The sequence below is a fragment of the Schistocerca gregaria genome, chromosome X (assembly GCF_023897955.1).
Source record: "Schistocerca gregaria isolate iqSchGreg1 chromosome X, iqSchGreg1.2, whole genome shotgun sequence".
In the NCBI taxonomy this organism is placed as follows: Eukaryota; Metazoa; Arthropoda; class Insecta; order Orthoptera; family Acrididae; genus Schistocerca; species Schistocerca gregaria.
The window spans coordinates 831,543,323-831,560,742 of NC_064931.1; the positions used below are offsets into that span (position 1 = coordinate 831,543,323).

General features: G+C 39.1%; 1 protein-coding gene across 4 annotated transcripts in view; it reads right to left on the reverse strand.

Moving 5' to 3' along the window:
- The window catches only part of LOC126299335 (WD repeat-containing protein 7), a 324,063-nt gene that overhangs the window by 83,980 nt on the left and 222,663 nt on the right, over positions 1-17,420 (reverse strand). For all 4 annotated transcript variants that reach the window (XM_049991168.1, XM_049991166.1, XM_049991167.1 and 1 more), the window contains 2 exons: positions 16,894-17,113; positions 3,271-3,535 (listed from right to left, as the gene is read on the reverse strand). In XM_049991168.1, the coding sequence (XP_049847125.1) occupies positions 3,271-3,535; positions 16,894-17,113 (485 nt within the window). The remainder of the gene's footprint in view (positions 1-3,270; positions 3,536-16,893; positions 17,114-17,420) is intronic.

Genomic DNA, 17,420 nt, shown 5'->3' on the forward strand with positions numbered 1-17,420 from the left:
CTGATCAGCTAGTCGTTGTTCTGTTAAAAATTTTAGTTCTGTGTATCTGGTAATAAACGTTGTGTATACTTGTGATCTATATCCAGTTGTGTTGGTTCCTAAGTTTGTTGCTTGGTAATAACAGAACATGAGGTGTCAGTTAACTTCATCTGACCATCTCATCCTCTGTCTTTGTTTTTCTTCTAGGGTGGTTGCAGGAAGCATTTCCTGCAAAACACCTCTATTTGGATTTAAATCATTGTCCGTGTGACTAGCAGTGTCATTACCATTGTGGGTGGGCATAGGGTTCAAGCGCCGTCCCCCACCATGACGGCGCTTGTCCAAGGCTTCTTTAGTTTTGTCCTGAACCAACCGTTGTTGTTGTTGTGGACTAAAATTTGTATCTCTGCAAATATGGCACTTTCAGTTAATTGACAGTGCACATTTAACTGACAGTGCATTATGCAGACAGCATTTATTTACTGCTCACTTGTAAAACAACACACTGAAGAATCAATATTTGTGATAATTAACTAATATGGAGCTGAAAAGGCTTGGGGGCCGCTCACAAAAGTTTGTCTTGGGGCCCATGACATCTATATGCCCCCTACTACTAGTTCTATACCTAATCAATGAACAAGCCAGTTCGGACTTACATTTACCAAGGAAAAATGAAAAAAACTCAATACAGCATTTTCTATCGCAGCAACAGTAGTGATCAATAATGACAGAGGATAAGTACACCACCTTGTCACATCACAATGCTTTCACAAGAAAATCGTGTGGCAAGACCTACAGTGTATGATGATAATGTTTTGTCATTCTCCTGAGTTCAACAACTCACTCATCACAAGAGGATGCTAACTCAGTTCTCCACACAGTCTGAGGTGAGGACACACAGACATGCAGCAGACACTGTTGCATGTTTATGGGACCGGAGTCAATTTTCCGTATGTACTGAAGTTAAGGTAAGGGACATTGCAGCACATTCATGGTAAAAGAGTCACCAATGGATGTCCTCAGTGTGCGCAATGATGTGCAAAAATATGTTTTACATTATAGTTACATGGATCAATCTGTGTGTAATTCTAAGAATATTGTACAATAGGTAACAACCAAATGAGACAATGCAGTTATTAAAACACTTACCTGCTGTTCTGGAGGGTGGAGTTGGCTCTGTTCAGCAATACCAATTTACATTTTTTGTGATTTTTCTAAATCATTTCAAGCAAATGTTGGGATAGATCTTTGGTCGAGGCCACGGCTGACCACATGTCCTATCTCCAGAAAAGCATACTTAGATGTTGTGTGTGTGTATGAATATTTTGAGCTATTTACTTTCACTGTATTATGATGACAAATCCTGTATTGCAATGAGATGATCCTTGGAAGAATAAATTATGAGGGCACGCTGAAAAGTAATGCCCCCAAAATCTATTTGGAAACTTCAAGTTTTTTAAAAATAAAACAAGCATTAACATTCCAAATCTTTATACTTCATGTCTACATACTTGCATTCGTCTGCCGCAAGAGGGCTCTAAATTACAGTGTGTAACATGGCAGTGTGTAATGCATCTATGTTGGTGCATGGGAAACAGTGTACTGTAATCAAGTTTTGAGTCCAAAGAGTTCATCCACACATGGAGAACCCTCTGTTCTTGCATGACAGTGCCAGACTACACACGACTGCTATGACACCTGCAACAATTTGACCCCTTGGCTTCACTGTCATTGATCACCCTCTATACAGTACCAACTTGGGCCCATTCAGTTTTCACCTATTTCTGATATTTCCTTAAAGAACACCTTTGATGACTTCACTTTGATAATGATGGACCAGTGCAAGTAGAGGCAAGTGAGTGGCTTCATCAACAAAGTCAAACATTCTACAGTGATGGTATCGACAAACAGGTCTCTTGTTGGGAGAAATGCGTGTGTCACAATGGTGACTATATTGAGAAATAAATATGAAGACATGAATAATAAAGATGTAGAGCATTAAAAAGCCTTAAGAATTTTCACATAAGAAAATTCAAAGGCATTACTTTTTGGTGCGCACTCACAATTAATAGATAAAATACGAAAGGGTTTCTGTTGACTTGAGGTGAGGGGATTATGTATAAAATTAGGAATGACGTCATGGCATTAAGTGAAGATAAACACACAGAAATATCTGCTTTAGATATAAAAAACCTAGATGTATTCCAAAGACTAACAGTACTATGTATTTATCGTGCTCCCAGTGGTGACGTGGACACATTCACTACAAAGTTAACCCAAGCATTAGATATGGTCTCCAGCCCCAAAGGCAAAATTATCATTTGTGGAGATCTAAACATTAACATGATGAACCCAGATATGTTGTACAATAATTTTCTGAACATTATGTATGCCTATGGTGTATCACCATTAATTAACACTGCCACTAGGATAACCAGACATTCAGCTTCAAGTATTGACCATATGCTAACAGACATAGAGAAAGATAGATGTGACGTTGTCATAGATGACCTTGGCATCGCAGACCATTCCAGTCAGTTATTAAAATTGGGTATAGAATTAGATAATAACACTAAAATACACAAGTACAGTAGGGTTTTCTCTAAGTCAAAAATAGCTCTATTTGCTGCACTACTTAACAGTGAAACATGGGAGGAAGTGTACAGAGAACCTACTATAAATGGGAAGTTTTCAAAGTTTCTGTCAGTATTTAAATTCAGGTTTGAAGAAGTGTTCCCTAAAGTTCTAAGAATCACTAAATCATGCAACAACAACAGCTGGGTAACCAATGGGATAAGGAAATCTGCTGAAACGCTCAAGCACCTCAGCTCAATGAAAAACTACCGTAATGATTCAGCATTTCATAACTATTATCATAGATACAGAAAGATCTATAGAAAAGTATTGTTAGTGGCTAAAAGGTACCAAAATGACAAATTTATAGGAAAAGCCAGTAATAAAATCAAAGCAGCATGGAAAATCACCAAACAAGAAACTAATAGGAAAAAATTAAAGCCAGTAAACATACAGTTTCAGCACAATGATACCAAAATAAATGATCCCAAAAAACTAGCAAACTTTGCCAATCAATATTTCAGTAACATAGGTACCAGACTGCAACAGAAGTTCAACAAAACAAAGCAATCACAAACGCTGAACAAAATAGCACACACAATGATGCTACGACCAACCACAGCAGAAGAAGTATCCAATGTTGTTGCAGCTGCAACAGCTTTCCATAAACTATACTACAATTGGTGCAAATTTATTTACTTTTATTGTGATTTTTACCTTCCATCCCTTCTTCTTCCTCCTCCATCTCGTCGTCATGACCCTGTCGTTGCTGCTGTTGACTGTCGCCACTGGCAGAACCTGAAGGCTGTGGAGTGGCTGGCGCCTGTTGTTGTGAGTGACCAGGTTGTAACACTCCATGGCCATCAGGACCTTGTGTGTAGATAGGTAAATATGTTGCCCAGCTATCTGCAAGTGCCTTTCGGCCCTTCGGACCAAGTCGTCCCAGTTCTGCCAAGAGCAGAGCCTGTGCTGCTTCACGTATCTATTCAATCATTAAGAAAATGTGGAACTTTTTCAATATCAATCAAAGTATTGACAAACAAGAAAAACTAGTCAGTTTTGGAAGTTGTAACCCTTCTTAATTCCTGTGCTTGAAAAGAAAAAAAATGGAAAGAAATTCTGCATTACACAATACATAGTTCATTTTTTTTGTTTTAGAAAAGTAGCTTTAATCAGTTTTTGTTTATTATGCTGTCTGAAAATTAAGACTACATGGTAAAATCTCATTGATGTTATACGAATTTTTGCTCAGAGCTATTTCTATATACAAAGGATTGTAATTAGATGCTAATTTTACATCAGTTTATGTATATGGTGAAAGATACAGATTAAACACTTGAGTAGTGAAATAATATATGTTTATGGTGTGTTGAAAATTAAGCCTGGATTACTGATTTGTAAAATAGAAAGGGTAGTTGTAGGTTTAAATGAATCACCTTGAAAAAATTAAAATTACATGCTCAATTTTTTGATTGTTTTGAGGTACATGTCTGCAGTCCCTGTACCACAGTGCTGTAACGCGCCAGTAATGGAGACTAACCTAAATGGCGCAACCCACTGATAAAGTTTCGATGCAGCTGTCAGGTAGTGTAGATGCTCTCAGCATGATTAAAGAACATACGGACACATATCTTGTAACGAATCAGGAATTGCGAGGGAAGCTGAGTGCCTTGTGCTGTACGACAGGCATATCACAAGTGAGGTGACAACAAAAAAGTGAAATCACACATCAGTCAGATTTAACATTTTGCATTACATTTTGAACACAACTAAGGTTGTGCTGTGTTCTGCAACTGCCCACACTCATGCAAAAAGCCATCTGATAATTTGCTGGCATGGCAATCCAGGTAGCTTTTTGGTTGCCTAATCACCGTGGGTAAGTGCTGGGTCTATCACGATGACTGTCACTGTATGGTGTTAGCAGACTATGCTCATAAGGGGAAAACCGTCACAGGAGAGCACTACCAAAATCTTCCACAAACAGCTGTTCAAGAGGGTGCTTTTGCTCCACGACAACACTCCAGCTCATTCTGTACAGGACATGGTCGTACATGCGGCTTCTGTGGGTATTAAATTTTGCTTCAGCCCTGTATTCTCCTGATAATGTACTCCTCTTTCTTTAGATTAAGAAACTGTTGTCCAGTAAAGATTTCCAGTGCACCAATGAGATGGTTTTTTTGGTGGAACATTTACTGAGCAACGGAAATGCAGACATTTACAAACAAAGTCTATGTCAAGTCACACACGGTTCAGAAAAGTGTGCCACACTGAATGGTGAATATGTAATTGAGGACTATCATCACAGACTTACATGACCGCAGCTCAATTTTTTTCGAAATGGTAATGAAACATTTATCATTATCCCCCACATGATAGTTATACAGTTGGTCACATCCCACACAACGCTACCAGTTACTTTGTGTTAGCAGTTTTATATGTACCATACATTACAAAGGGTGGACAAATATATGGAAACATGACAAACATAGCACATTACCATACTTAAAACAGAGTATGAAACCCACTGGCATTCAAAACAGCTGGAACAGATAAATTCAGGTCCTGTATGGTCTTCAAGGGAATTTTATACCATTCTTCCTCCATAACAGTGCACATTCAGGTAATGATGGAGGAGATGTATAGTGATCAAGTGACCTTCTCTCCAAAGTAGACCAGAAATGCTCAATAATACTGAGACCTGGTGACTGGTGGCCAGGGGAGGCGCAACAATTCATCCTTGTGCTTAAAAAACCAGTCCTCGATGATGCAAGCTCTGTGAACAGGGACCCTGTTGTCTTGGAACATGGCATCGCCATCAGGGGGGGAAAAAAAAACACTGTATCATGGGATGGATCAGATCAGACAAATGACTCATCCGACCAAGTGACTTTCTTTCAATGTTCCACAGCCCAGGTTTTATGACTTTGGCATCAGGTTTCCTTGGTATGGGCATCTGTATCACTGATCAGTGGTTTTGGAATCCCAGCTTGTCCTGTAATTCCCTACTTATGGCACTCCTTGCATGTTGTTTTGGTGCTGACAGGGTTCCTGAGTGTGACAATCAGTTCTACAGCTACCTTAGCAACTGTCATCCTTTTATTTTACATCACAGTCCTCTTCAATGACCATCTGTCATAACCATTCAACACACACTTTTGCTTGCATTGTGATTTTTCCACCCTCCCTGTATGTGACAGAAAACATCAACATACTGCCCCTCAAAACACCAAACACCTTGACTACCTTGGTCATGGAGGCACCCACCATACGAGCACTGAGCACTTGGTCATGTTTGAATTCTCTTAACTCTGACATAATGCACTCACAACTACACCTAACACTGTTCCGACCACGACTGACACTTGTGATGTATAGAGGACATTTCAGAGATGCCGTTCATGGTCAAATACAACACTGCCGTCTGCAGGGTCCACTAGCATCTGCATTTATGTATAAACATGCAGTTCTTATGGTATTTCCATATTTTTGTCCAACCCCTGTATACAGTTAGTCATCTAAAACAATTGACACATTTTCTGTTTCTGTGAGTCTAAAAATAGCTAAATCATATCATGTTTTTAACAAGTTATTTACAGTTTATGATGCTGTATTCCTGTTTCCTATTGTTTTATAAACTGTTTTTAACCAATACCTACATATTTTATTTATTTAATCAAATTTTTTGCCTTCAGCTCAGATGTTATTGTAGGTGTATGATATTAATTTGTTTCACTGTTTGCTTATTTGAATGGTGACATATGACTTCAAGGCATTATTGATGTTGGGATGTTTAGCAAGCGCGGGCGTGAGTGTGTGTGCGTGTGTTATGGAGAGAGAGTTGTGAAATATTACATGTGGGGGATTCGTAATGGAATTAAATGTGGAAATGACACAAATTTGATAGTTATTGTTACGAAGTTTATTACAGATGCCAATGTACAGATAGAACAGAACTGAACTAAACTCTTAGACAAAATTTGCTTCTGTATATCCACATATCAGATACTCTAGATTACAAACACATTACAAACATAAGAAATTCTGAGAATCTCTCAGAAGACAGAAATATTAAAAGTCAAATAATTTCTGGTGGTCGGGTTTGACCTGGTGACCTGCAGTACACCAAACAGGGAAGTTAAGCACTATGCTGCACTGCATGCACCACAGCTCGTGGCATTGCTAATTCTCCTGGAGACACAGCAACACATTGTTTCAGAAGTCCTCATTGGAACAGACTATAGCGCTCTAGTTCTACGCCTTGTAAATGGTCCTCTGTATGATGGTGCTGGCAGATTCTTGCACTGAAAAAGTCGTGTTGCTAAAGCATCAAAGGTAGCCCCTCATGTTGCACCTTCACGGTCATTGGGCAAGTTTTGAAGCCCCTACCCTGACAATGATCCTTACATCATGACTATAGTAGGGCTTCATATGGTGGAGTCTGACATCATCTCTGTGCTTTTGGCTTCTTGGCAGAGTGCCATAATCTTCGACTTCGTATGTGATAACCGACAAGCAAAAGAGGTATGGTATGGCCCTTATTTACATTTTAGTAACTTTTCAATAGTCCCGCTTTCCACACCGACATAAAAATCTACCCCAAGTTTTCTGCGGTGTATCTCATTGGTTGGGGCTTGGCACTATAGCACACATGGTCATTCCACTAGCTGTTCAGCGGGACAGCTGTCTTGCTTCTTTTGTCATATTTCACTTAATCATCCTGAGTATTATCCAGGTGAAACTGGAACAGCGTATCCACTGTCATTTTGACCTCACGAGCAGGGAGAAGAGTCAAAAAATCTGTGACCCCTCTTATTTTCTCTGGATTAGGACAAATTCCATCACCATTAGGCATCCAAAGATTTTTATTTCATGGGTACTTTTTCGGATTCACATGGAGACCTAAAGCCTGAAGACATTTTAACACAGTTGTGAAGCGGTTTAGACGTTCTTCCAATGTCTTTGAAAAAACGACATTGTCATCCTGCTAGCAAAGATACGTCATCCATATAAAGTGTCTAAGCAGGCTGTCTACTGTACATTTGAAAATGGGTGGAGCATCACATAGTCCTAATGGCGTAACTTTGAACTCGCAGGGGCCATCAGAAGTTCTGAGTGCAGTATTTTTTCTAGTGTTCCTCATGAACCTTGACTGGCCAATAGTAAAAGTCTTTGATCAGGATTTTGTTCAGTCATTGGTAGTCGATGCAGAAGCACCATGTGCCATCCTCCTCCCTCCAGGAGCACAGGAGAGGACCAAGGACCCACTGAAAGATCAATGACATCATCTAGCAGCATCTTCACTTCCTCTGAAAATATAAGTTGTTCAGCTGGTGACACGCTTTACAAGTTCTGGATAATCAGCGGATGGCCCCTAATGTTCATATAGTGTTTTACTACTAGGTTCTGTGTCTGTCTTCTCAATTCTTGATTTGAAAGCATCTGAAAACTGATGCAGAATGGCTATCACCCACTGACATTGTTTCTTGGCCAGGTGAAATCTTACTGGCAGTTCAATAGCAGCTTCCTCGACTGCATTGTATGTATTGGCAGCGGAGTACGATCCTTTGTCACTGGCACTGAGCTGTCCATTCTGGAATGGTTCAGCTTTTCTAGGGATGAATTTTGGTGGCTGCTCATGACAGTCAGTGATCCAAAGTTCTCCTTGACCAACTGTAGTGTTTATGATCATCACTGGCATTTAGATTTTTATTGCACGTCTGAGTAGCTTTTTGCAATTGACAAGAGCTTCATAGTTTAACTAAACATCTCAACTGATGACTGGAATTCATCTCATATTTGACAGCAGGATAAAGACAGCTTAGAGACAAACAACCATCCAGACCAATCTTTTGTTTTATGTGCTAGTTGGAATAGCTTAGTCTGTCTGGTGCTCTTATCTTCCATAGTGTATGACTGCTTTTGATGCATGTAAAAAGCCCAGTCTAAAATAACATCCGTACTACTCTCTGCTAAAATGACAAATTCGAAGGGCTGTGTTCTGTAATTGATAGTTATCAATGGCTCATCTGTTGGGATGCTAGTTGAGTTGGACTTTGTTATTTGCAGGGTCAAATGCTTATCATTGCCCCCCCCCCCTCTCCCCCCCCCCCCCAAAAAAGCGCTATGACTGCTTTAGGTCACAAATTGGAAATATGTTAAGGCAACAAGAACACATGTTCCCAGAATAACTAGCAATGACAGACACAATCCTTTTTAATTTGTTATTTTAACAGAATGTAGTCATGATTTTATTCTCCAATGTAACTTCTTGAAGGCATCACAAGCAGTAACACAATGTGGAAGATTGGAGGTTCAGACTGATGAAGGTATTCTGACAAGCACACATAACAAAAATTGTTCTGGATGGTTGCCCTTTGCCGTTGATGACATTGGTATCCCACCATCATTGATAAGATTAGTTCCAGTCCTCAACTGATATGCTCACCTGAACTGTGAAGCTTTTGTTGACTGCAAAAAAACTACTTAGGCTCAAAAAAGAAATATAAATACCTTTGATGATCATAAGCAATGTAGGTGGTCAAGGAGGACTACTCCCTACTTGTCATTAACAGCCACAACTCATCCAAAAGTTACGTGCATAGGGTTGGCCGAACCAGTCCAAACACGTACAGAAAATCCTATGGAGGAGACTACAGTATAAACCCCTTTTACTTTTCCAGAATTAATTTTTTCCTGCCGTTTATGACATTAAAATTCCTATGTTCATAATGTTAATCTGTGACCTATTTTGTGCCAACATATTTATAATCTTCCCACAATTTATGCATTATGAAAAAGTGTTCGTGGAGAAAAAATTGATGCTGGCACGATGTTGGCCATCCAGTAGTGTTTATAGGTAGTACGTGGTTAAGCTTCTTTACACCAGAGCACTATACTCAGTGGATTTGAACTGGTAAATATGTAACAGTTGCAACAATTCGTGCCGTATCTCCCGCCGCTGCCAAGCTCTACTTGGCATCACGGCTGATGGAAATAACTGGTTTCATTGGAATAAATATATTATGACCGATCACAACAATAATTTCAAAACTGTCTTTACAGTGCAAAAACATTTTCCTGATTGTTGTGATCGTGTCACCTTTGTAGAATCATATTTAGCATGTTTTGGCCACTTGTAGCACTAGTTGACACCATCATTCACTTTTGCATTGCTCAAATGTTTTTACTTTTTAGTATAAACACAGCACTGTTTACGCAAGTTTTTCATGCTGGGCAAAACATGTTTCAAAAATATATTCTTGTTGTCAAGTGCAGTATTTACATACTTTTTTTTTTTTTTTTTTTTGCGATGTTACCCAAACAACATGAGTGATAGTTTGTGAGTGTGTGGTTTTCTACATAACTGAGGAGGCACTGAACCTGATAACCTCAAAAAGACTACAAGGGAGACACAGAACACCACATGCATACATAACACAAAATACTTACCTACATATTTGCCCTCAACAAGGAGAAAAAATTCTCAAAACGCGCCATGCGAAGCATGAAAAAATACATAAGTAGTGCAGAATTTCAGTATTTAAATATCGAATAACAGCTGCAGGCTTTCAAAAACGTCGATTATGATGTATGACCTTGAGTCACACATTCCTACTTCCCAGACAGTTATCAGTTCCAGTTACATCAGCGGTTTTTTTCTAGATAATAAACAACTACCGACAAGTCTTTTGATGCCTGTTATGGACATATATCACACATAAAGTGTGAAAATGCAAGGAGGTATCCTATACATAAGTTTTACAGCTTAAAATGTTATTTCCCACATTTTACATAATGTTTTTTTCTAAGTCGCTTAGAAAGTGTGTAAAAGTGGGGTTTTACTGGCCCATAGTGAAAAAGTATCAACATAGGGGATAATCTACCAACTAAGAAAGAAACTTCCACATGGGAAAAATATATTAAAAACAAAGATTCCAAGACTTACCAAGTGGGAAAGCGCCGGCAGACAGGCACAATGAACAAAACACACAAACACACACACAGAATTACTAGCTTTCGCAACCGATGGTTGCTTCTTCAGGAAGGAGAGGGAAAGACGAAAGGATGTGGGTTTTAAGGGAGACGGTAAGGAGACATTCCAATCCCGGGAGCGGAAAGACTTCCATTAGGGGGAAAAAAAGGACAGGTGTACACTCGCGCACACACACACACACACACACACACACACACACACACACACAGACACATATGTCTGCTTGTGTCTGTGTATGTGCGGATGGATGTGTGTGTGTGTGTGTGTGTGTGTGTGTGTGTGTGTGTGTGTGTGCGCGCGTGCGCGCGAGTGTACACCTGTCCTTTTTTTCCCCCCTAATGGAAGTATTTCCGTTCCAGGGATTGGAATGACTCCTTACCCTCTCCCTTAAAACCCACATCCTTTCGTCTTTCCCTCTCCTTCCTGAAGAAGCAACCATCGGTTGCAAAAGCTAGTAATTCTGTGTGTGTGTTTTGTTCATAGTGTCGCCAGCAGAATGATGCATAATCCAGGAGGAAGTGGAATGATGCTGCAGGATGATACCATTGAATTTTCGGTAAGTACTCAATCTTCTCCTGTGATCCTTGTGAAGATGATGTCAACACCCTATATATAGTAAAGGAATAAAGTATTTCTAACTATGGCCCTGTAGCAGGCTACTGGCAAACTGAGGGGTTGATCAGACAGACCCGAGAAAGATTGTCGTCATAGCTCCCAGCAGCGGGCTATGAGTTTGAAGTTATGCTGTTTGGACAGTGTAACACACTATCCACAATCAAACATATGGTTCACAACATGCTTCGACACCTTAAACAGATAATGTATCTCTCCTGCCTGGATGATACAGCATTGTTTTTCATTTAAGACACTGAAAGAAGATTTAAGTCACCTGACAACTGTGTTCAAGTGTAATCAGATGGCGTGCCTCAGCCTGAATCCGAAAAAGAAAGAAAAATCTTGAGAATGGTGATGGAGTCCAGCCCAATCCAGAGAAAATAAGAGCAGTCATGTTTTCAACTCCTCGCCACATTTGATACGTGATACATTTTCTTGGAATGTGTGCATCCTACCAGCAATCATAAAGTACTTCTGTATTAAGGCACATCCCCTATGAGACTGTCGAGACAAAACTTCACACCAATGCTAATAGTAATGAGATAGGTGCCATTGTGGTACAAATTCAAGAAATTTCTCATCAAGGTGGTAACTTATCCTTCCAGAGTACTCTCCAAGCCTGAGGGGAACTACTCTATGAAGAGAGTGCATTGCAGTTATTTGGGCAATCGACGGGTTAAAGCCCTATTTAACTGTCAAACTATTCACTATTATGATAGACTATCCTTCTCTACACTAACTGACTAGCCTGAAAGCTCTGTCACACTGACTTAGGTAATTGCCACTGAAGCTTCAGGAGTATAATGGCACAGTGGTACACAAAAAGCAAATGCAAACAAAGGAACTTTTGACTACCTTTCAAGGAATTGTTTGCTGGATCACACCAGTGTGAATGAAATTACAGCCATCGCTGCAATTAAATGACATTACTGCTGAACAGAAAGAAGATCCAGCACTGCCAAAAACTGTAGAAGCCTCGAAGGAGGATGAACCAATTAAAGCAATTTCCAGTTAATAAATGTATTACTGTACTTGATGAACAATGACTCAATGTGGAGGAAATGGTTGCTCATCACCCCAGCTCATCTATGGCCATCTACCCTGAACTATCTCCATGACATTCTAGCAACTGGTCACCTGGGATTCGTGAAGCCTCTAGACAGAATCGGACACAGGTATCATTGGCCAGGTCTCTACTGATCCATTAGATACAATGTGAGCCATGGCAAGAAATGCCAATGATGGAAGCAAATGGTCAATTATCTCTGGGGCATCTCGTACCAATACCGCCTGCAGTAGTGTCTCCCCATTGAACTGGAATTGAAGCCTTGGGGAGGTTCCAGAAGTCAACTATGAGAACCGACGGATAATAGCATAGAAGATGAGATAGTAATTGGAGACTGTCACCAAGGCTGTGCCAATTGCTGAAGCTGAGTAAATTGCAAAACTCACAGTGGATGACATCATTTTGAAGTACAGGGCTCCCTGTGTCATGATCTCTGATGGTGTAAAAGTTTTCTAGTAGAGACTAGTATCAGTGGTAATTTCATGTTGCAACATCACTCACAGGAAGATAACAGACTGCTGCCCACAGATGAATGAGCTCACAAAATGGTTTAATAAGATGTTTTCAGATATGCTCTCAGTGTAATTAGATGTTGAACAGAAAGACTGGAATACAATACTGCTTGTTGTGGCATTCGAATAAGACACTGGGAAGCAAGTTACTACATGCTTCACACCATTTTTTTCTGCTCCATGGTTATGAGCCTGAAATGACATAGGGTACACTGTACCTGTTTCAACAGACAGTACTCAACATGATACCCAGAATGACTATACATAACACTTGAACAACAGGATAAAAGAAGCAAGGCAGTTGGCATGCATACAGACTCTGGATGCCCTGGAGAAATATCAAGAGCACTATATCATCAAGCACTGGCCAGTGAGGTACAACTGGGAGACTTGGTATGGATTTTTATGACTGTGCAGACAGTGGGACTACTGGGAAAAACCACTAAAAGTGCTACTTTGGGCTACATCGTATCCTCTGTCGGTTGTTGGAACTTACATAGGAAGTCGAGGATTATGACCCTTCATAATAAAAGCAAGCACGTGTTGTTCATGTCCTCTGAATTATGCCCTACTACAGTAATCGGGCACAAATGAATGAGGGGGGGCTTCTTGTTCAAGGAAACTACAGACCCACTTGATGATCACGAAGCTTCGATGGGATGGGTTACTCCCAGCGATCATCAAAGTGAAGAGGATGTGACAAAATGAGTAGAATGTGAGGATCCAAAAGCACTGCCATAAAAACAACATTGACAAGATCTAGATACAGGGTACTGTACTCAGCTCCCATCAAAACTTCTGAAACAGTGGGTAACTATCTCTCCAGGTCAGGGAGCAATGCCATTAGCTGTGGTACATTTAGTGTGGCGAGATGGTTTAGCATTGCTGGCTGGCATGCTGTGAGTCATCAGTTCAAACTTGGCCACCTGACATTATTTGTTACTTAATATTTACCATCCCTGGAAGGTTCCTGATGTGTCATACATTTTTGATGCTTGTACATTCCATAATGTTCAATGTTTTATAAACAGTAGCACACTCTGGCAAGGAGTTTGGTTCTGCTCTGGCTGTATGTCGATGTTCATAATAAATGTGCTCTCAGTGGCAAGTGTTGTATTTTAATGATGAACCTGCTTTTGGGTTTAGACTTAATTGTAGATCAAACACAATAATATAGTACCAGAATGAGAAATGACATACTCTATCCATCATCTCACCTTAGTGTGCCTCAGAAATGAGTGAGGACTTCAGCTATAAAAATATTTTTGACCATCTATGCAATAATTTTTTTTTTTTTTTTTTTCGTATTTGAAGTTGGTTTATTAACGTGTTATGACATGACTGGATTGCTGTTTGTGATCGTGACCTTCATGTATACTGTGAACAGATGGTTTTTTCCCTTAATAGTGAGATCCAAGCTACCATGGAAATTACATCACGTGTGTATTGATACAAATACTGAATCACTTTAATTTCACTATCTTATCACAGATATTGTTTTTTACATGATTCAGGAATATATTTCCCACAAGACCACTGAATGGTGGTGATATTAGTAGCACTCCTTGTTATTAATAAAAGTTAATGTTGAACCCACAGTAATTTTGTTCTGCGATGAGCCTGAGAATGGCTGATGTTCGCTGTATGTTTGTCATAGGTGTCACTCCTTGTAGCTGTAATGGTCTTTTTATATTTCAATATACTCCTTTTCTGTCATAACTGCGATATTGTGATCCTTTCTAGCTTTTGTGGTAAACAGATTTTTCTGCTTTAGTTTTTTCTGAAGGACTTTTCTTTTACATCTATATTGTTCTTTTGTGTTTTTCCCCCTTTGTGGTGGTTTTGTATATTATGATTAGCTGTTTCATTTCTTGAATTACTAGTTTTTTTGTTAAGTACTGCACTGAACTCTGATGTGTTCAATCATTCTTGCTACTGTAGGGCGAGTTCTGTTTTTGTTATAATACTTTCTCTTGTTCAGTGATACACTATTGTATGTATATTGCTTAGAATCCTTTTCAAGTAAGCTGTATGATTTTACATTCTGACACAATTAAAATTCCACCCACCTCTCCTTTTGAAATTAGGATGATGATAATATATTCATGAAGATGCAAAGCTGGTACTTTTTGCCGATGATACAAGTATAGCTATCACACCCAACAGACAAGAATTAACTGGTAAAATTGTACACGATGTTTTTCAGAAAATCATTAAGTGGTTCTCTGCAAATGGACTCTCATTAAACTTTGACAAAACACAGTACATACAGTTCCACACAGTAAATCGAATGACACCATTAATAAATATAGACTTCGATCAGAAATCTGTAGCTAAGGTAGAATATTCTAAATTTCTAGGTGTATGCATTGATTAGGGGTTGAACTGGAAAAAACACACTGAGGACCTGCTGAAACGTTTGAGCTCAGCTAGTGCTATTAGGGTCATTGCAAATTTTGGCGATATACATCTCAGTAAATTAGCTTACCACACCCATTTTAATTCTCTACTTTCGTATGGCATCATATTCTGAGGTAACTCATCATTGAGTAAAAGAGTGTTCATTGCACAACAGTGAGTAATCAGAATAATTGCTGGAGCTCATCCAAGATCATCCTGTAGACACTTATTTAAAGAGCTAGAGAAGGAAATAAAAAGAAATTCTTAATGGCAACTCCTTCTACTCATTAGATGAATTTTTGGATATAGTAAGTGGGTAATTTCCCCACCCCCACAAAAAATTAAAAATATTAAATGTCATGTAATATTTTGTGCAATGTTCCACATCATTACAAAGTGTCGTATTCATGGCCTATGGAACAAGTACTAATCTAATCTAATCTAATAAGCCATGTTTCTTGAGGTCTGTGTCCTCTTCTACTACAGTCTCTCTGTATGACCTATCCCCATGCATTAGTTGATCAAAAACTTGTGGATGATGTATGTAAATTGAATCTCTAATTCTTCATGTTGTGTCACATGTTTTTATTGTAGCTGTAGATGTTTGATTCAGTGTACTTATTTTCTATCATAACTATGATTGTGTTAACCTTCCCAGCTTTTGTGGTAATGGCATTTTCATATTTACCACTTCTTTTTTGTGTTCAGAGACTGTATTTCATGTTTGATCCACAGGTTCTCAGCTTGAAGTTTTGTTTGTAGTTTTGCAGCTGGTGTATTACTTACAATTGTAAGTATCTAGCTTAGGATACTACTACTAGCCATACATTCCTTGTTAATTTTGAATAAAGTATTGTTTTTTGAAGTTGGATAGTTGTTTTCTGGATTTCAAAGAAGATCTTCAAGGAAAACACCTGGCTTGGTGCTGAAAAAATAATCCTGTGACTTGTACAGGGTGTCCTGGTTGGAATGATCAGTATTCAGAGGTATGACAAAAACAATCATTGGAAGCAAAGAAGTATGGTAAACATTGCTCATAGAATACATACTTTATGAGCTATGAGCGGTTGTTCAGTAGGAGAGATGTGTTTCATGGTAGTGAAGATGAACATGTGCTCATAGCACTTCAGGTATGCAGTTTACAGCCCATGTTTACTGGACATTTTTCTCTTGCTTTGGTTCATACTACCATCTCTCAAAATATGGAAAACAAAGAGCTAGCAGTAGAAGTGATCTGTTTCACAGTTTCGAGGATGAAGAAGTGCCAATAGCTCTTGAGGTATGCATTTCACAGCCCATGTTCACCAGACTTTCTTGCTTTGAATGATTGTTCCTGTCATATCCCTGACTATTTACCATTCCCCATGGGACACCCCGTATGACTTCCAAATATGTTATCATGTCATAATTTTCAGATAAAATTTACAAAGACCCACAGAACGTAGAACAGAATTACTAAAACATGTTTAAGTAAAGCAAAAATAAACTGTATCTTACATAAGGTATGGTTTCATTCCTCTCTTTTCCTCAAAACTAGTTTTAAGCAGAAAATTTTTATCTTGTGTTGGTATTTTTTGATCTTTACTGGTAGAAACTTCTGAGAATGATTAGTGTCTGCCAAACAACAAAATGGAATGATCGCAAAATAAATTAAAAAGTCAACAACAATAGCACCTTATTGCAAAATTTTTGCTATTACACCAAGTCCAAAGGTAACTACTGAGAATTCTACAAAAATTACATGTTAGACCTACCTCAAGACACTGATGCTGCCACCTCCTAGCCATCATTTCCACCTGTGGCCTCTTGAATGCACGAGAACCGTTAGCCACTACTTTATCTGGCAGAAGCACACAGTGCAGAGTAGCCAAAAGACTCCAGCCCTGTTTGATCTGAGCCTGCTGGGCAGTGAACTGTTCTTCTTTTTCTTCCTCTATCTTACTGTTCCAGCTCAGTGACATTCTTGTACTCTGTCTGCATAGGTAACAACACACCTGTATTATCATACCCACTTCTGAATGTATATGTAACTGATAAATATGTAGCTTCTATTTTAACATACAGAGATACAAAACATTTACTTCCTGCATAGAGAAAATGGAACTACAATGGCATGGATGATGAAACACAAAATTGGTACAGGTGAGAATTGAGTTTTTGGCCTAAATAATTCTGTACTGGGCAGTAAAGAAACTGTGTATAAGGAAACGGCGCAGGTGGGCGACAGAATTAACAATTTGTGTGTGTGTGTGTGTGTGTGTGTGTGTGTGTGTGTGTGAAA